This window comes from Macrobrachium nipponense, chromosome 1 (genome assembly GCF_015104395.2).
Source record: "Macrobrachium nipponense isolate FS-2020 chromosome 1, ASM1510439v2, whole genome shotgun sequence".
NCBI lineage: Eukaryota > Metazoa > Arthropoda > Malacostraca > Decapoda > Palaemonidae > Macrobrachium > Macrobrachium nipponense.
In genome coordinates this window covers 33,560,317-33,581,189 of record NC_087200.1, presented here as the reverse complement: position 1 = coordinate 33,581,189, position 20,873 = coordinate 33,560,317, and the positions used below count along the sequence as shown (strand labels likewise).

The 20,873-nt window shown below is 41.4% G+C and overlaps 1 protein-coding gene across 1 annotated transcript in view; it reads left to right on the top strand.

The window, feature by feature from the left end:
- The window catches only part of LOC135219224 (dnaJ homolog subfamily C member 17-like), a 158,027-nt gene extending 148,890 nt beyond the window's left edge, over nucleotides 1–9,137 (top strand). Inside the window, exon 8 of the mRNA XM_064255809.1 lies at nucleotides 8,846–9,137. Coding sequence (XP_064111879.1) covers nucleotides 8,846–9,070 — 225 coding nt within the window. The 3' untranslated portion in view covers nucleotides 9,071–9,137. The remainder of the gene's footprint in view (nucleotides 1–8,845) is intronic.
- Nucleotides 9,138–20,873: the final 11,736 nt, after the last annotated feature.

The following is a 20,873-nucleotide window of genomic DNA, read 5'->3' as shown; positions in this document are numbered from 1 at the left end:
CCACATCACCTTTGCTCCCTTCGCTTGGAGATTTGTGGGATGACCTGCCGAATACTTTTTCGGTAGGCAAGCTCAAGCCGGACTGCGTGATGGACCAGTTCGGCGAGAAGCTCCCAAGACTTCCTGATAGCCTCATTCAAGCCAAATTTGAGGCTAAAACTAGGCTGGCCAGGTCTATCAATACAATGGCAATGACAGAGGTAGCGGCTATATCTTACGCTTCAGAGCCGCTCTTCAAATTGTTGACCAAATCACAGACTTGTACGGTCCAATCGGACTTGTACGAGTTTGTGACGGCGAGGGTCAACTGTCGCAAACATGTCCTCCAGGAAGCAACTATTCGGCATGAGCCGAATAAGCTGCTTTCTTCCAACATCTGGGGGGCAGACCTCTTCCCTGAAGCAATGGTTAGGGAGGTCCAAGCGAGGCGACGAGGCTCAACCAGAGCCTCAAGGACCGTTGGGGCCTCTCTGCTAAGAGGCGCCAAGACCCGTCTTCTGCAGGCAAGAAACTGAAAAAGACCAAACGGTTTCAGCCTTACCAGAAGAAACCTCAACACTTCAGCCAGGCTGTGTCAGCGGTGCCAGTCGTTCAGCCAGGCCAGCCTTCTACGTCGAAGACCCAGGCTCAACCAATCTACCTGATTTCCCCTCAGGCTCAGCATTCCACTTCCTATGCCTTTAACCAGGTGTTTGAGGGCCAAGCCTTCCAACACTTTGACCGGTTTGCCAGGGGAGGTAGGGCTAGGGGATCCTTTCGTCAGAGAGGATCAGGAAGGTCGCTTAACAGGGGAAAGCACTTCCGTGGAGGCCGCGGAGGTCACTCGGCTCAGCAGCAGTGAGATCTCCAAGGTAGGAGGGAGGCTGTTTCTCTTCCGGCACCGGTGGGGATTCAGCAAATGGGCACAAAGTATTGTGTCGAAAGGCCTGGGTTGGAGTTGGATCGGAGGCCCCCCTCCACCCAGACCGTTCCTTCAACTTCCATCGAAGGAATTGACGGAGTATGCAGAGGAGCTCCTTCAGAAAGGAGCAATAGCGAGAGTCAAGCGATTAAAGTTTCAAGGTCGCTTATTCAGCGTGCCAAAGAAAGGCTCATTAAAAAGAAGGGTAATCTTAGACTTGTCCCGGTTAAACTTGGCCATTCGCTGCGACAAGTTCAAAATGCTGACTATCTCGTAGGTGCGGACCTTACTTCCCCGTGGGGCCGTCACCACCTCTATCGATCTTACAGACGCATACTATCATATCCCTATTGCAAGACACTTTCGCCCTTACCTGGGCTTCAAGCTGGGAGACCAAGCATTCTCCTTCAAAATAGTTCCCTTCAGTCTGAATGTAGCACCCAGAGTATTCACGAAATTGGCGGAAGTAGTTGTTCAACAACTAAGGTCTCAAGGGATAATGGTAGTAGCGTACCTCGACGACTGGTTGATTTGGGCACCAACAGTCAAGGAATGCCGCAAAGCCACAGAGAAGGTCATTCAGTTCCTGGAATATCTAGGGTTCCAGATAAACAGGACAAAGTCAAGACTCACTCCGGAGTCCAGCTTTCAATGGCTGGGCATTCAATGGAATCTATCTTCTCACACTGTCGATTCCACTAGCCAAGAGGAAAGAAATAGTGAAGTCAGTGAAGCAATTTCTAAGGTACAAATATGCTTCAAGGAGAAACCAGGAAAGAATCCTAGGTTCCCTTCAGTTTGCCTCAGTGACAAACATCTTGATGAAAGCCAAACTGAAAGACTTAACCAGGATCTGGCGCTCACAAGCAAATGTCAGATCCAGGGACAAGTTATCAGCAATACCACAGATTCTCCGGAATCGTCTGCGTCCTTGGACAAAGTTGAAGAACCTGTCCATGTCAGTACCTCTTCAGTTCCCTCCTCCGGGAATTACTATCCACACAGACGCTTCATTAAGCGGCTGGGGAGGATATTCTCAGTTCAAGAAAGTTCAAGGAACGTAGTCACTCCAATTCCGCCAGCTTCACATAAATGTATTGGAAGCAATGGCAGTGTTCCTGACTCTGAAGAGGTTACTTCCACCAAAGAACTCTCATGTAAAGTTAGTTCTGGACAGCGCAGTGATAGTTCACTGCATAAACAGGGGAGGCTCCAAGTCAAGACACCTGAATCATGTCATGGTAGCAGATGCTCTATCCCGTTCAGTTCCACTGGAGTCGGAATGGTCGCTGGACAACAGTTCGTTCCAATGGATACTCCGGAGTGTACTAGGCCTGCAAGTAGATCTGTTTGCATCTCAAGCGAACCACAAACTTCCTTGTTATGTGGCTCCCAACCTGGACCCTCTAGCCTATGCCACAGACACTCTATCCATAGACTGGAACAACTGGGAAAAGATTTATGTCTTTCCCCCGGTGAATCTTCTCCTGAAAGTTCTGAACAAACTCAGGACTTTCAAGGGTCAGATAGCTCTAGTAGCTCCGGACTGGCCGAAGAGCAACTGGTACCCCCTGCTGCTGGAATTGGGTCTTCATCCCCTTCGGATTCCCAATCCCAGACTCTCCCAGTCGGTACAAATGAAGACTGTGTTCGCTTCCTCAGGAATTCTCAAAGCCCTAACTTTATGGACTTCATGAAGTTTGCAGCCAAGAGGGATGCAAATGTAGATCCACAAAATATCGTCTTCTTAGAATCAGATAAAAGGGATTCAACTTTGAGGCAGTATGACGCTGCAGTTAAAAAGTTGGCATCTTTCCTGAGAGAATCGGACATTAAAATCATGACAATCAACTCAGCCATATCCTTTTTCAGGTCCTTATTTGAAAAAGGGTTCGCAGCTAGCACTATTACGACAAACAAGTCAGCCTTGAAGAAGATCTTTCAGTTGGGTTTAAAATAGACTTAACAGACTCTTACTTTTCGTCTATTCCCAAGGCTTGTGCTAGACTTAGACCTTCCGTAAGGCCTACTTCAGTGTCATGGTTTCTAAATGATGTTCTAAAACTGGCTTCAGATACAGATATTACGACATGTTCATTCATAATGCTCTTAAGAAAAACATTATTTTTATTAAGCTTGGCTTCAGGAGCTAGAATTTCAGAACTGTCGGCGCTATCCAGAGATTCTGGTCACGTAGAATTTCTCCCTTCAGGAGAAGTTCTGCTTTCTCCGGATCGCAGCTTTTTAGCAAAAAATGAGGATCCTTTGTTGAGTTGGGAACCATGGAAAGTCATTCCCCTTCCCCAAGACCTTTCTCTTTGTCCAGTGATGACCTTACGAGCCTTTCTGTCTAGGACATCCTCCTCCTCTTCGGGTCCCCTCTTTAGGAGAGAAAAAGGTGGTACCTTATCAATTAAAGGTATTAGGCAACAGATCCTATACTTTATTAAACAAGCTAACCCTGAATCTTTCCCTAAGGCACACGATGTCAGGGCAGTGGCCACCTCAATCAATTATGTTCAACATATGAACTTTGATGATTTGAAAAAATATACTGGATGGAAATCGCCGACAGTATTTAAACGTCACTACTTGAAGTCTTTGGAATCTCTGAAATTTTCAACGGGTAACATAGTTTCCCCTGACTCTGCCCAGTAGTATAGTTGAAGATCCAGATCTCCTTTCTACGTACCTCAGCCAACAGTTTGTCTAACCTACCATGTTACTCTACACTTGCTCTTGAGTCTTAGCTGCTCTTATGATTGTCTAGTGGGTGTCCCTTATTTTCATGCTAGGGTCACCCACAATTGGCTGTATATATTAGCATTAAGAGTGTGGTCCCCTTATTTTTATGCTAGGGTTCCACACTCCCATTATCAATGGTTTGTTGTCTTTTGTATTGGTATCTATAAAACTTATTCAGTGTGTTTTTTATGTTAAGATTTTTCACACACATGTTAATTTTCATATTCATACCTGTAACTTATGTATATACTTTGTAAATAATTATAGTTATAAGTTACATTTAGTTATTGTTCTTTATTCAGAATTGTCTGAACAATTTGTATGAATATTTTGTTACAATTATAATATGTAGTTAAATTTTTAGTTTTATTGAGACCCTCTTTATTTTCAATCTTGTGCTAATTCTCTGGTATTATTTCGCACAGCGACACGAACTGAGTCTAGAAAAGGGATTTTGACGTAGGAAAAATCTATTTCTGGGCGATTGGTTCGTGTCGCCCAGCGAAATAATCCTTTAGTTCATTATTTCTTAGGTAAATGATCTAACAAATACCAGAGAATAAACAAAATAAAGAAGAGGTCAGTATAACTGACTCGCTCACCCAAATAAAAGAAGGGCGTCGGTATGAACACTAGGGCGAGTGAGACCACTACCACGAACTTCTTGTCATTTAGAAATTTCCCACAACAAAATCCCTCAAGGAGAGAGCCGACCCACAGAACGGGGCAGCAACTACTACTACTACAACCCACGCCAAGGTGACTGCCGCGCCTCTGGTGGCCATCCTGAAGTTAGCAATCAATCTTGAGCGAAGGGTTGGGAAGAGGTGGGATTTCGCTGGGCGACACGAACCAATCGCCCAGAAATAGATTTTTCCTACGTCAAAATCAATTTATAGTATTATAAATACTGTAAAGTGAAAAAAGCCTAGCTTTAATTCTTTGGGTGTCTAGAGTATGTAAAGATATAATAAGGTTTAGACAGTGTACAGGTAGCTGTAGTGTTCAAGTTAAGATAATTCGTCTTACGATAATCCGATTTTATGAAAGAACAAATTAAAATAGCCTAACTTTATCCTAACTTCTAGTTACGTAAGTTCAAAAACAGCAAAAGAGAATGATGAAAGTATGGTTTTAACGTTATACTCGCGTAAACGTGTACAGCTATGAACAACCGAACGAGAAACAACTTTTTTTCTGAGTACAACCGAATTGGATAACATCATCCATTTTGGCTTGTATTTCAATCATCGTACTGTAGTACACTATTACCGTAGTTGTTATAAATGACGTCATGTATGTTGAATAGGACTGAGATATCATAATAACTTTATTTGCTATAGATCAAAGATCAATAGGTAAATATACTATTAAATTTAAACTTAGCTATAGCTGAAGCTGAGAAAACTGTTCAAGCTGCTAATGACCATTATCGTGCATCGGCTACAAGGATAAAGCTTTAGTAAACGTATGCTATCAAACACAACCGTAGATAAAATAGAGATAAAATCATTTTAATCAAAACTACTGTGCTTGAAAGAACACATTTTACTGTTGGTTTCACGCCAATAAAAGATAAATAACGTAAAGTTCGTATTACGATGATATAAAGGAAAATTGCGAACGGAATCACGTATTGTTTTACTCAATAAACATGCCGCCAACATAATCTGCTAATGAAAAAAAATAGTTCACAATCACAACGAGACATATTCAAGTCATATTTCCACATAAAAACACGTCATATAAGGAAAAATAACCTTTTCTCATATGTCAAGTATCTACATATATTCTTTTATGCTAACCAGAAGCAAGAAAATTTGCTCAGAATTGCATTAAATATGGCGAAACAAACTCATATTTGCCATCAGCTGATTTCTAAACCAAAACATTGGCCGCTCTGCAGAATACTGGCTTAGATGTACCGTAGATTTACCGTAGTATTTTATAATACAATGATATGAAAATACATACAATATTATTGGATACAGTGAAGTAATGTATAACTTTTAAAAGAGTTTTGGAAAAGATGCATATTAACTTTAGTTCTGTGCTTATCTTAATTTATGTCACTGTGCCATCTACGTAGCAGCGGCATCTCGAGCTCGTACGGTCGTACCTCAATTTTTTGCTCACGTAACAAAGCAAAAAATCAACAGAGTTGCACAGTTATATTTTGTACTTCTATCCCATGGAAAAACAAACAAATTGCAGTGTTGCAAAATTGAATGTATATGAGAGATTTGTCTTTTAAAATTAATTTATGCAATAATTGTATATACTATAATTTGTTATAAAAACATGATTCAATATATAAATTAAAATATTATTCATGTGCGACTGAACAACCTATTGCTATAGTCTTCATCCTGTGAAGGGCTGTTACAAAGGCTTCAAATGGACGTGTGTACTGCTGCTGTATCATATTTATGTATAAAAATTAAAAAAAATACCCTGTAATACATTTTTCATACACATTTTAAACCTTAAAGCATGAAAACAACAAAAAGCTGAAGTTTCATTAAGAAGATGAGTTATAATTAGCTCCCAAATTAATAAAATATAACCATGTGAATTCTTTGTTAATGCATTTTTTGGAACTGCGGCGGACAAGAACGAACATGAAAAAACATCCTCTGATAATGCGGAGGGCAGTTACAAAAGCTGCCTTAATTTGTATCATATTTATGTACAAAAAAAAAATACCCTATACGCAATATATTTTCATACACATTTTAAACATAAAAGCATGAACATTTATAAAATCGACACATCAATCGCTAAATTTGCACTTTTATTACTATATTTTCGGAAGAGCGACAGGCTGCAGCTCACAAGAACGAACATGAAAAAACGTCCTCTTTGATAACTGGAGGGCAGTTTCAAAAGCTGCCTTTGTATCATATTTATGTGCAGAAATATAAATACCCTATAGTTAATACATTTTCATACACATTTTAAACATAAAGACATGAACATTTATAAAGTGACACATCCATAGCTAAATTTGCACTTATTTAACTTGATTTTTTCAGTGTAGAATAGCGTCAGGGGCAAATAGTCTACCATATTACCCGTGTAATAACTCAATAAAATTTTTGAATACTATTTGCATAACCTTTATAGTCTGAATGGTACTATTTCTACAAATGTATGCACTTGTTAGACATAACAGCACTAGCGGCTCTGTTAACCAAAAATTGCGCCATAAAAATAGCTTAAAACACCTAATTTTTTTAATGAATATTTTGACGACAGCTGTAAAACCGATTTTCCGTTCAGCGATTGTGCCGTTAACCGTGGGCTGCCTTATAATAAATTGAGTATCTCTATCAACAGGCCTATGCTTGTCTCTCTCTCTCTCTCCTCTCTATCTCTCTCTCTCTCTCTCTCATCTCTCTCTCTCTCTCTCTCTCTCTCGTCTCTCTCATCTCTCTCTCTCTCTCTCTCTCTCTCTCTCTCTCTCTCTCTCTCTCTCTCTCCCTCAAGTACTGCCAAAATTTTAAAACATTTTCTCTCATTTTTTAAGATCCGTCTTCAAAAACGTATGAATTTTACATCAGTTTAGAGTAAAACATTACATATAAGTAAGGTTCCACATTAGGTTTTAAAAAAAGGATGATTGATATTCCAATCTGAACTGATGTTACCAAACCAACATAAATGAATAATATAGAGCCTGTTACTACATTCAAGTATAAATGATTATAGGACTTCTACTGAATCTTTATGGTGTAAAGTTAATGGAAATCTAAAAAGCAACAAACACAATGATTTTGAAGCTCTGCCCCCTTTCTAGAGTTGCCAGGTGTGGCATTATTGAGCAATAGTATGTGTCCGAAGATTTAAGAAAACTGTATCTTCACTTTTCTTGTCGAAGGTACAATTTATTTAAAGACTGGTGTAATAGGATTAGGCAGACTGAAAAAGAAAGTGATAGTACTCATTTTGCCTGGTAGAGTAACTTACTGTAGTGCATCCTGTGTACATGAGAAATAAAAAGGGTTTGCTTTTTTAAAATGTATTTATACAGTGTACAGTACATACCATATTATGTTAAAATTACAAATAAGGGGCTAGTTAATTGCCTTTTACATCAAGTTTTCAGTTTAATGTGGGGTGGTTGTTGTTTATAGGCATGTTAAGTGTTTACGCTTATGCGATATGGACAAGGTAGGGTGCGTACTGTACAGAGGTGCTGTTTTACTCCTGAAGAGGTTTTTCTAGACCTTATCTAACAGGGCTGTGGCTCTCTTAATTCAGATAATAGAGATTGCTGCTCCCAACAGACTTCTGTAATTATCAACTGCATTATCACAATTATTTTTTGCTATGCTACAACTTGAGAGGCAATACATTTTTAGATAAACCTCTTAAATTAAATTTAAAGTGTGAAGTACAGGTTAACTTGGGTTAGGGACTACTGTAGGTGGAATTATTGCTAGCTGTAAGATATCTAGAAAATACTCCAGTGCAGGCAATATTAGACTCTGTTACTTAACACTTTGTTATTTATCAGAAAGCCTGACCCCTAAAGGATTTTTTAAGTTTAGGTGGCACTGGATCTGCATTTCATTGCTTTACGTGTAGCCCTTGCAGTGGGGGTAATAAATAACATGGCTTACACAGCATGCTGTCAGTGGTTGTAAAGTGTCCATAGTGTCCTTCAGCCTCCAGCTGTTGTGTTTTTTGTTATTTAATTTTGCACTCTTCTCTTAGCAGTCCATCCTCTTCCAGTGTCCCCACCACCATCAGACTTGTTTAAGAAAGAATCCTTAGACCCAGGATGATGACACTGGAAATACTATGACAGTGGCCTGGACTAGCAAATTCACACTACATATTTACCAAAGCCAGTGAATTTTAATGGAGGTTATGCATTTCCCTGTTGTTTTGCATTAGGCTGTCTCAGTGTTATTGATGGATATCAGTTAAATTTTCTGGTGATGCTTTTTGGTCATGGAAGAATTAGGCAAGTTTCAAGGTAAATCTAGGTCTGGATGCAGATTCAGTTCTTCATCTTTGTTTAAACATGCAGGTTCTTCCTAAATTCAGTAGAGATAATGAAATACTTATGTGTTACTTTTTCCTGTAAAATAAATTTGAAAACAGCAGAGTGGTTGTAGATAGAAAGAAAACTTGTGATTTTGGCAGCACTGCATCTTAGGAGTTTCTAGTGATAGTATCTTTTAATTTTAGGACATGGCAGTTCAGTTTGAAAAAGGGCAAATTGGAAAGCCTTTGGAGGTGGTCCATGTTAAAGCAGAAGCTCCAAAAGTACCTGGGCGTAAGGAGGTGCCTCAAGAGGAACAAAAGCAAGGTGGCAATTATGATTATGAATCAATTGCAGACATGAACATTCGTAGACAAGAAGAACGCCGTCGATTAATAGAAGAAATTTTAAAAGAAGAAGCTATGAAGTGAATGAGTGAGTAAATGAGATATATCTGTAATGTAGAAATTATACAAATTAAAGAATTGCATTTTACAACCAAGTTTTATTTTATTAGTACATCAGATGTACAGTGTGTATAGTAGTTTCTTTAATAAGAAAACTCCAGGAAGTTGTTTTATCTTAAAATGACCATATTGACTCTAATGGCTATTTATTCGAAAAAGATTATTAAAAAAATGTATAATTGTGTGATGTGAATCGTGTAGAAAAAAACTTGTCATGAAACTAGACCAGTTAATTCATACATACAGTAATTATTTGTTCATACAAGTGAAGCTATATGTACGTAAATATAGGTTGAACCACTAGTGTACCCTTCTCATAAAAAACAACAGTTATAGCAGAGTCAAAAATGAGAGTCCTGACCCTAAGAATGCTACACACTGTTGTGAAGCTCAGACCCGGATGCTTTCATTCTGCATGCCTATATTAGAAGTGGGAAGGAAATGTTTTATTTTATGGAGATGACTTACCTGGAACTGAACCAAAATTTACTTTAATTAGTTCTTGATATTGGTTTGTCCTGAGAGAATTAAGTGTTTTTGCTTAGTGGTTAAACTACCAAATAATGGTAGATCATACTGATTAATATTATTTACTGGTAAATTACATTATATCATTTACCAGTGCTGTATGTAGTTACATACTGATGTATACTTATTTACCAGATTGTCGAAGAAATGAAAAGAAGCTGTCAGCCCCCCTTTTTCTGTAAACTATGTTAGTTTCTGAAAAGAAATTTAGTGAAAATTATGGTGAAAATGCATTTGCTCATCAAAATTATCAAAATAAGTTTTTATGGGACTTTGCCAGTCCAGTTACCCAGCATTGGAATTTCTGTTGCAACTCTTGCAATAGTAACTAGTGCTTGACAACTCAGTGGTTACCCACACATTGATCCAGAGACGAATAAGTTTTCTTTAAACTCAAAGTTAAATATTCTTTGGACTGTTACTTGTTTAACTAAATATTTTTACTTTAAAGACAGGCTTGTATAAAAATTTGGGAAAAATGAACTGTAGTAAGTTCATATCAGAATTGGATTATACACACAAGTAGAGTTATTCATAGTAAAGGTACAAGAGAGCCAAGGTGGGTAGCAGGTTGTTTCAAGCACTCAGGTCAACCCAGTTGAAAGCTAACTAGCATCCTAAATAAGTTTTAAATTATATCAAAGTGATTACTATATGTAAAATGTAGCTAGAAAGATATGTGCTCAGAAAATCCAGAGGATATAAATCATATTTAGAGTTGCCAACCATTATTTAATTATCGTGAATGATAACTGTATAAAGGCTGGAAATAAAAAGCATTATGAGTTGGCATATGGATTCCAGGGTCATTGTGAGGCCATCTGCTACGTTATCATGCAAGTGTGAATATTTGTATGGTCACTGGTAGGTTGGCAAATTGGCAAGCATTGGGGCATCAGCCCAATATCATAAGAGGGCTCCACTTTCTAGCCTCTGTTTTGCATCTTGTGTAGAAAATCTTACAGCTGATATGCTGTGGGGGAAAGGCCAAGTGAGGAGTCTCAAATGCTGTTACCTTCTGCAAGACACACCTATACTACTGCCTAATTCTTGTAAACAAAGTGCACATGACTTAGAAACGGGCAATTGACAGGGAAGCTGAAATTGCTACAGTACCAGTAGCTCAAAACTAATTGCTGTAATGGGTAAAGGAGCTGGAGCCTTTATTGCAAGTTTTTCATTGAAAATGGATATACCGGGTATACACATACTATAGAAGAGAGAGTAACATAATAATCTCTCGAAAACTGGCTGGAACAGATACAGATGTACAAAAAATGGAAAATTCCACAACTTAGAATTCATAATAAATTCATTTGTTAAAGAAAGGAAAGTTCTACAACTCAGATATGTATCATAATTCATACATTCATTCATTCATTTTAATAGAGGAGTGTTAAAGAGGATTTTGATTCCGAAAGGGGGATTTGCAAGAAAGAGTCATGTTAAACTAATACCAGAAAATCTTTACTGTACTGCATCCATGTTTTCTTATGAAAATGATACTGGGAGGACTTGAAGTTCATTATATATGTGTATTAATTAATATTCCTTTTGGGATAAAATATAAAAAATTAGTAAAGTGTTGGCAAAACTTTATGATCAAACAGGAAAATGAAAACAATATTTGAGAACCACCAAATTTTCAGTTATTCTGTACGTAGACAATGACCAGCTTAATTTATCTTTCAGATCATAGATGAAAAGTCTGAAATCATGATCAAGCATTCCCTAACCTTTTATTTATGCATTTTTTGTGGTTGAAAGCAAATACATGAAACCCTCCAATTAACCCTTAATGGACAGATCCCCTCATATAACAGGTATTGGGTGGTGGATACATCTACTCATGATGAGCATCAATATCGGGAAAGAGTTGGTACTTCTATAGCCCATAAATACACTAATGTCAACTTTCAAACTGGCTAGAATCAAGAGGTGGGCGGCTCATAAGCTAATTGTGATCTTGACTTCAAGTGAGCAAGTACCACCTGTCTCTTCATATGGCATCTTATTAGTGTATATTGTGCTCAAAATATACCCAGGAGTTGCAGTTGGTTTTAGTATGTTGGTTATAATTGTAATTTGGTAAAGAAAAGTGCAAAGAAATATACTAGAAAAGACATGTATAATCCCAAAAAGTTACTACATCTTAGATCTCGGTAAATTAACGTAAATATTTTACAACAAATATACTCAAGAATTTGTTACTGATTTCAGTTCTTATCTGTTTTGGTTTTGTGTTAGCTGTAATTATAATTTTGCCAAAGAAAATAAATTTATTTATTAGATAGAATTTATGATTGCATGGTAAAAGAGGCCCCACAAGGGGTTGTAAATACATAGTCATTTTCAACTTCTTATATCTTCCTCTTTCCTTTGATGTGTTTTTCTCTTAAATTAGCCTAACTCAAAGTTTACCTGGCGTGGGGTGCTGCATATTGATTTTTTACCCCAGCTCTTAAGGGTTAAATGCTTCATTACTGGGAAAAAGGTACCATGAGAGAGAGAAATAAAAAAGCCAATTCAACATAGTAAATGAAAACCTTGAATGAGAAATAGACAAGCCAACAATTCGTATTGGGTAAAATCTTAGGTGAAGCACACTAACAAAAAAGAGATTCTAAGGTTAACTAAGTGATTATATTAAATATTTGCTTCAACAAACAAAAGTAACTTTCCTTGCCAGCATGTTATCACTTGTTTGTCTTTAGATATTATTGAATTTCATATGTAATTCTTTTTTAAGGCAACTTATATATTGGTTTGTTTCACCACAAACTTTACTGTAACCTATTCGTACTTTGGGCATGATTTCCAAACTTGTCATTCCACTGTAAGAGAATGAGACATATGTGTCTCAGGTAGGTCATTGTATGTAGATGTATCCCATTTGATCCTCGATATTTAACCAAATTAAGCAAATTGCTTTGTATATGTGTTCCAGCCAAATGGCTAACACTTCCTACAGTATCCCCAAACCTGTTGAACTGCTTGATTACTGTATGTTTGTTACAGTTTTTTTGCATTTCATATATCATTTTTCCTTGTGCTGGATGGTAAATTAAGCAATACTTATAAAATGTTCACTGAAATTCCACTATTAGTTTGTGAACAGCACAGGCAGTTTTGTTCACTAGGCTGGAGGTAGCCTCAGAAAATTCCTGTAAGCTCTTTTCTTGTAATTACTGCTTTCATTCACCAGTGCTGAGCTTTTCAGTCTCTTCAATTTCTTTAATTCTGTTTAGTAACAGGTCAATGCTGCTTTCAATTAGCAAGAGCTGTTTGCCAGTTGGCATGTTTTCAAGTTAGGGACTGTATAACTCTTCATTTAGTGCAGTGCAGTATTATACCAATACAATAATTTCAAGTGACGAGTGAAGTGCTAGTTATTTTTTATAAAGTTTCCAGTAGCAAATTCACATTCTCACTTATTGTTGTTGGTTCATTTTCCCCCTTAAATACTTTCTCCGTTCAAATTATTTAATATTTTCTCCATTCACATTATTTCCTAAGACTTGACAGGATTTGCATTTTTCAATTTTATATGAATTCATGCCAAATGTTTTATTTGTACTTCCACAGCACATTCTCTTTGTAACGTAGCTCGAACAAGTTCATTTCTGCTTGATACTGCTGTCTGATTAAGTTGTATATTGTTTTAATGTTTTATGCTCTCAGATTATGCTGAAACTTATATTTTCACATTCTCTTTGTAACGTAGCTCAAACAAGTTCATTTCTGCTTGATACTGCTGTCTGATTAAGTTGTATATTGTTTTAATGTTTTATGCTCTCAGATTATGCTGAAACTTATATTTTCATATTTATAACATGAGTAACATACTCATTTGTTTTATATTTCTGATTTTACTGTGCAGGCAGAATGGCTGCAAGATATTTTCTTGTAAATTACTTTATAAATGTTTGTTCATATTAGACCATCAATCATATACTACTAGAGCCCAAATCCAAAATCCCCAGACATGCATTTTTTGAAATTCAGAAGATGAAAAATCAGTCAATGAGAATTGCTACTTTATATGTAGTGTTTTTACACCTCTGAACCACTGGTTGGTAGTATCATTGCCTGTTTTGCTTCATCAGTTTGGAATATGTGATTTTTATCAATTTGTTTTCATTCACCACTTACTCATTATTATATTTCTGGGTTTGACCTGTGTCGGCCGGTGAAATGAACCTGTAGCACGCATTTCTAGGTATAAATAGATTCTAAATATACCAGAGAAAAAGCTAAAATGGAATGCTGAAGTTACTACCCTCAGCTTGATCACCAAAGGGTGTCGGTATAAGCACTAGGGCGAGTGGAGCCACTATCACAGGACTACTGCCAATTAGAAGACTCCTTTCAAAGTCCCTCACAAGGCAAGAGCCGTTACAAGGACTACTACATCTACCTTCCACTTGTTACTACTACCACCCATGCCCGGCATCTTCATTCCTGTAATTAGCGGATTGCTTTCCGCACGTGTCTCTCACTGCTTCCCTTTGTGTGTATTTTGTCGAAGCCATGTCTGCTGTAGAGCTCCCAGCTTCTTCATCCAAGTTGAGTATTCCATATTACGTTTTGGTATTTTGTGTGGTCACGATGCATTCCCTTTTAGCCCTTTTTGGCCCCTTAGTTCTCGCGAACCGGGGTGACGCTATTTTCATCCACCATCTTGGGTGCATCATCAGACGCGTGCGTTCTTTCCCTTTGTTTGATTATGGTTACATTTACTTCACGGTTTAGTTTTAACTGTTTTTACCATTTTTTCGTATTCCCGTGCATTTTCATAGCTCCTGTCGTATCTGGAGTTCTGATTTTCGTTATTTATCTATGCGACGAAGGCTCTAACTCGCTCCTGACGTCCTCTGGGGTCTCTAGTTTATTGTTTATTTCGCCTTTTCTAGCCTTTGGCTTTGTCCTCAGTCCTTCAGGAGCGTGTTCGCTCCCCTTCGTACGTATTCTTTATTATGTCTTATGTGTGTAGTGTAATTGGGCTTCCAGTTAGCCTATTGTACGCTAGCATTGTAGAGAGGGCGATTCCTCTCTCTCTCTCGCGAATTTAATGCATGTATGCTTTATTGTTTTTTCGATGTTAGCCAGCTATGCACTCGATTTTATGCACATTTATGATATTCATATCACTGTGAGGTTGGAAGTTTTGCTCTCCCTCCCTAGCTTACCCGACCAGACCTAGGATAGGTTTTGGAAGGTAGGTCAGGTGACCCTACCCCTCTACCCCTTAGCCCCTCCATTATCGCCCCCTGCCTGCACTACGTTGCTTGGTGGGAGGACGGTCCAGGATAGAGAGTCCCTCTCGTCATGTTTGTTGGGCCTAAACCCTCCCTACCAGACCAGATTGAAAATTTCGATTTTGGAGGGTTTTGTTGGGTTCCTTCCGTCCACGTCATGATGTCCTTGGAGGCCTAACTAGCCTACCTGACCGGATCCGTACCGATCTCGGAGGGTTAGGCTAGGTCCCTGCTGGGTATATCCTTTTCCCCTTATTGTTCCTCTTCGCAATTCTTCCAGTGATTCCTCATCATTTTAGTATGTTCATTATGTTTGTTTTGTTGTGTATTGCCTTGGCCTTGCCTCCTTTAGGGTGCCAGTTGGCCTACTGTCTTCTGCTCCCTTTAGTAGTAGGCTAGTGCGGGTCCCGTAAGGTGGTGACCACTGATCGGTTGCTGTGGCCAGGCGTTCACGACTTGTCCACTCTCCTAAGACCAACCCCCCCACCCCCCGCACCGGTCCTGTCCGGTGCTGCCTAACTAGCACGTGGTGCAAGTAATCCTACCGATGAACGGCCACTAAAGTATCTATCTGTCCGATGGGGGGGGGGGGGGGGGGGGATTGGTTGGAGGGGAGTGGTTACTTGTAGTTGGTGTAATCTCCTTATTTATGTCTTTGGGCCCGTAAGTCCGCTGGTCAGGTGGGGTCTACCATCACACCAGCCAGTAGGCTATGCACCGGATTGTACGTTTTTACTGATCTGCCGCTCAGTTGTCTTTTCTCCCTGTTGTCTCCGCCTCCCCACTCTCGTGGGGACGGATTTGGGCTCAGAGTTGCGTTACTAGTCACCTTAGAATCGCTTCTCTCTCCCCCGATGCGTTCAGGTTCAGGCCTAGGTCTTACCTTTTTCCCTGTTCCGTTCGTATCAGCCTGTCTCCGCTGGTGTTACTTTTATGATAACAGGATTATGAGACTCTGGGGTAGGCCAAGCGTTTAAGGGATTACACCAGATTTTTTAGGTGTTATTCATATGTATATTTCGTTAGACTCTGTAGGTGTATCTCTGGACCCGTAGGGTTCCGACGTAGTGTGGTTTACCATCACACTCGCCAGGTAAAAGATACCGGAGTTTATTATACCGTGGTTTCCGTCGCTCAGTTTTCCGTCTTCTTTGGTATTACTGTTCCCCATTTCGGTGGGGACGGTAAGGGGTTCAGATATGTGACTACGTTAATTTGTTGTTTTTTCTGATTCGGTACGGTCAGATTCAGGCTTAGGTCTTACCTTCTCCCCCTGTTCTGCTCGTACCAAGCCCCATACACTGGTTATAGCTGTACCTTCCCAAAGATGGACTCCAGAGCAGGCAGAGACACCCAGAGCTTTTTCTTTTATTCATTCAGTGAGTTGAAATCATTCAGTGAGTTAAAGTCATTAACCGATATTTCCTTTAAAGATTCAAATATCTGGTTAAAGTGCATGCTCCTGCCGGAGTTAACTCCGGCGCTTCTACGTATAATACTCATTTGACTTTTCAACTTACAGATGGTCCGCTGCCAGGTAGAGGGTTGCTCCGCCACCCTAATCAAGCCATACGGGCATGTAGTCTGCAGGTCCCACACTAACTGCGCCATCCCACTGGATGACTACCTGGTCTGGCACCCGGACCCCTGCACTGTGTATTATGAGATGGTTGGTATCATCTCAGACGAGTCTGTAAGTAACGTTCTCACCTCGTTGTTTCCGTGAAATTTCTGCTATACGTCAACTTTATGAAATTTCTTTGACACGCAATCCCCCGGATGGGATACTAATTCGATTATTTTTTACAGGCTAGTTTGGCGCTCCAGGCGGAGACCAAAGCGTCCCTGAAGTCCTGGGTGGGAGGATTCGGCAGGAACGCCAGGGCTGGACAGCCTTACGTGCTGTCCGAGAGTCTGTGCTCCCTTCTGTACCTGGGAGTCACGGCTTCAACGGCTGTTCCTGCGTCAGTGGCGGATCCTATCATTGAGGGCATCCGTCTGGATACACCACCCTTCCCGGAGGACCAAGAAGGCCTTTGTGACCTGGTAGCAGAGGAGGTTGCGGCCATCAGCCTCCACCACGAACCGATGGCCACCGAGGATCAGAAGGTAGGTAGGGAGGTAAGTGAGGCAGGTAGTCTCCCCTTTAGCCCCACTCCTTCTTCCCCTTCCTTCCAGGGCTTCTCTTCCAAGTCCGCCCCCTCTTGGGATAGATCGGCCTCGGTCGTTCCTAAGGTTAAGGCTTGGAAGACGAGATCCCTTCCAAAGGGGTCCAAACCTGCTCCGGCAGGTTCTGCAAAGTCGTCCTCAGCCCTCAAGCCGTCGACCTCTGCTCCAGAGCCTTCCTCTTCCAAGGCTTTTCCCCCTCCCAAGGGGTCGAGAGCCAAGACCTCCAGAGTTAAGCCGACAGAGTCTGGCTTTGACCAGGAGGCATTTGCCAATCTTCTAATGATGAAGATGAGCGAGGTAGTAGACACCAAACTTGAGTCGGTGTCCACTCGACTCTCATCAGGCCTGGAGACCTCGGGTCAGTCAATACTATCCCTGACCCAGAGGATCAGAGCCCAGGAGGAATTAGTGTCTGGAATCCTCCAGTCCGGGACCACGGGACAGACCGTGACAGTACCGGACACATCAAAGCTGCGGCCATTTGACAACAGTAACCCGTGGCGGTTAGCTTTGCATGCTCCGTATTCGGATGGGAAACTGACAATTGAAGGTTGCGGAACCCGGCCGGTAGAAGACTTTGAGTTCTTCCCGGAGGGCCTTCAGTTTCCATTCCCAGGTTACGCTAGACTAGCAGAAGATGCGCTAGTCAGGGTAGACAAGGTCATGAAAGAGACCGTCATCTACCCTAGGGACCAGGCCCAGGCTGCATGGGTCCGCACCCTTACGGAATGGGAATGCGTCAACACAAAGTTGACACCCCATAAAGGTTGCTTCACAATGTTTGTGACCCCGCGAGGAGTTCCATCTCCTTGCACTTCAAAAGTGGTGGAGTTGACTCTACAAGCAGCGGTAGAGGACAAACCCTTACCTCTATTAAAAGAGACAGAGGCTACCTCCTTACTCTTCCCCGGAGATGTTGAGTTTTGGACTGACGCTCCGGCTATGTTCACGGTGGGTAAACTTGACCCAGAGTGTGCCTCTGCCCTGTCACCGAGAAGCTACCTAGAATCTGGACCCCTTCGTCAAAGCGGAATTCGAAGCGAGATGCAGACTGAGTAGGTTGATTAACTCAGTCACCTCGGCTGAGTTGATCTCTACGACGTTCGCCGATGAGGCTCTTTTTCGAGTCCACACGAAGTCTCTATTACAGGCCTTCCAGCCGGACCTGTATGACTTTATTGTGGCTAGGCGAGCCTGCAGGATGCATGTCTTTGCGAATGCTTCCATAAGGCACGAGCCAAACAAACTTATAAAGGCTTCAATTTGGGGCGCCAACCTCTTCCGTGAGGATGCTGTTAACAACTTCCTCAGTGAGGTGGCTAGAGCTAACCAGAACCTTCGTGTCCGTTGGGGACTTCCTTTCAAAAGGAAATTCCATCCTTACCAGCCAGCCCTCTCATCCTCAGATGGTTGTCCAGGCAGTCCCTGTCTCCCAGGTCGGCAAGCCTTCAACATCCAAGGCTCAGCCACAGCAGCAGTTTGTCTTGGTTCAGAGTCCTCCGGCTCAGCAACCCTCAACCTCAACAACCTTGGTAGCCTCCCCAGCCTTCAACGCCTCCTACAAGTCGCGAGCAGCATTTCGAGGCTACAGTAGACATGCTGGGAGTAGCAGAGCCAGAGGTGCCTTCCGGCAGAGAGGTGGCTCTAGAGGCAGGGGCTTGGGAGGCAGAGGAAGCAAGACTGCAACCAACCAGTGAGACCCCACAGGTGGGCGGGAGACCATATCTCTTTCAGGACCATTGGACCTTCAGTCCATGGGCCCACGGCATTGTTTCGAAAGGTCTAGGGTGGAAATGGGAGAAAGGGCCTCTTCCACCAGTCAGTTTTCACCAGATTCCAACGACGGACCTATTAGACCATGCCAAAGATCTCCTCCAAAAGAAAGCAATAAAGGTCAAACGCCTGAAGTTTCAAGGACGTCTGTTCAGTGTACCAAAGAAGGACTCGGACAAACGAAGAGTGATTCTGGACTTGTCCCGTCTCAACTCATACATTCAATGCGACAAGTTCCGCACACTGACCGTCTCGCAGGTGCAGACCTCACTTCCCCGTGGGGCCATCACCACCTCTATAGATCTTACAGACGCTTACTATCATGTTCCGATAGCAAGAAACTTCTCTCCGTACCTAGGCTTCAAACTAGGAAAACAAGCTTACTCATTCAGAGTCATGCCATTCGGGCTCAACATAGCGCTCAGAATATTCACCAAACGAGGAGAGACGGTAGTTCAAGAACTAAGAGCTCAGGGGATAATGTTAGTAGCTTACCTAGACGACTGGCTCATTTGGGCAACCAACGACGATGAGTGTCGCAAAGCAACAGCCAAAGTAATAGAATTCCTAGAGTATCTGGGTTTCCAGATAAACAAGGAAAAATCTCGGCTCATTCCGGCGTCTCACTTTCAATGGTTGGGGATCCAATGGGACCTAAACTCGCACAAACTATCTCTCCCGTCCAAGAAGGCCAGAGAGATAGTGAAGGCTATGAGACAGTTCCTCAAGAACAAAAAGGCTTCTCATCGTACCCAAGAGAGATTTCTAGGTTCGCTGCAGTTTGCCTCAATAACGGGCGTCCTGTTGAAAGCCAGGCTGAAGGATATCAAATGAGTCTGGCGAAAGAGCCAACGACAAATTCATAGACACGATCTCTCTAATTCCGCCGATACTAATGAAAAGGCTCTGTCCGTGGATGGAATGCCGGAGCCTTTCCAAGTCGGTGCCACTGCAATTTCCTCCGCTGTCTCTGATAGTCCACACGGACGCCTCTGAGTGGTTTGGGGGGTTACTCACAATACAAGAAAGTTCAAGGAACGTGGTCAAAGATGTTCCGCATCAATGTCTTAGAAGCAATGACCATTTTTCTGACTTTGAAACGTCTGGCTCCAGCCAAAAACATTCATGTAAGGTTAGTCTCGGATAGCGCAGTGATAGTTCATTGCATAAACAGAGGAGGCTCCAGGTCGAGCAAAGTAAACCATGTAATGATTGCGATTTTCTCGTTAGCGACGAAAAATCGTTGGCACCTGTCAGGTACTCACCTGGCAGGAGTAAGAAATGTCATTGAGGACTCACTATCCAGGATGACTCCGCTGGAGTCGGAGTGGTCCCTGGACATGCAGTCATTCCACTGGATTTGAAATCAAATCCCGGACCTTCAAGTAGACCTGTTCGCCATGGAGTCCAATCACAAACTCCCGTGTTACGTGGCTCCCAACCTGGACCCTCTAGCTCACGCCACAGATGCGATGTCCATAGACTGAAACAGTTGGCAGAAAATTTACCTATTTCCACCAGTAAATCTTCTGATGAAAGTCCTGCACAAACTCAGATCTTTCATGGGACAAGTAGCATTGGTCGCACCCAACTGGCCGAAGAGCAACTGGTTCCCTCTTCTACTAGAATTGAATCTCCGTCCCAGACGGATCCCCTGTCCGGAACTGACTCATGTAGTACAAACTCGGATTGTGTCAGCTTCCTCAAGAATTCTGAGTGCCCTAACTTTATGGACTTCATGAAGTTTGCATCCCCAAAATATGCTAGTATCGATCCACTAAACATCTTGTTCATAGAATCAGATAAAAGAGAGTCAACACTCAGACAGTATGATTCTGCAGTAAAGAAATTGGCCATCTTTCTAAAAGAATCAGATGTCCAAAAGATGACTACGAATCTGGCAATTTCATTCTTTAGAACCCTATTCAAGAAAGGTCTAGCTGCTAGTACCATTACTACAACCAAATCTGCCTTAAGGAAGATTTTTCAGCTTGGCTTTAGTATTGATTTGACTGATTCGTACTTCTCTTCAATCCCTC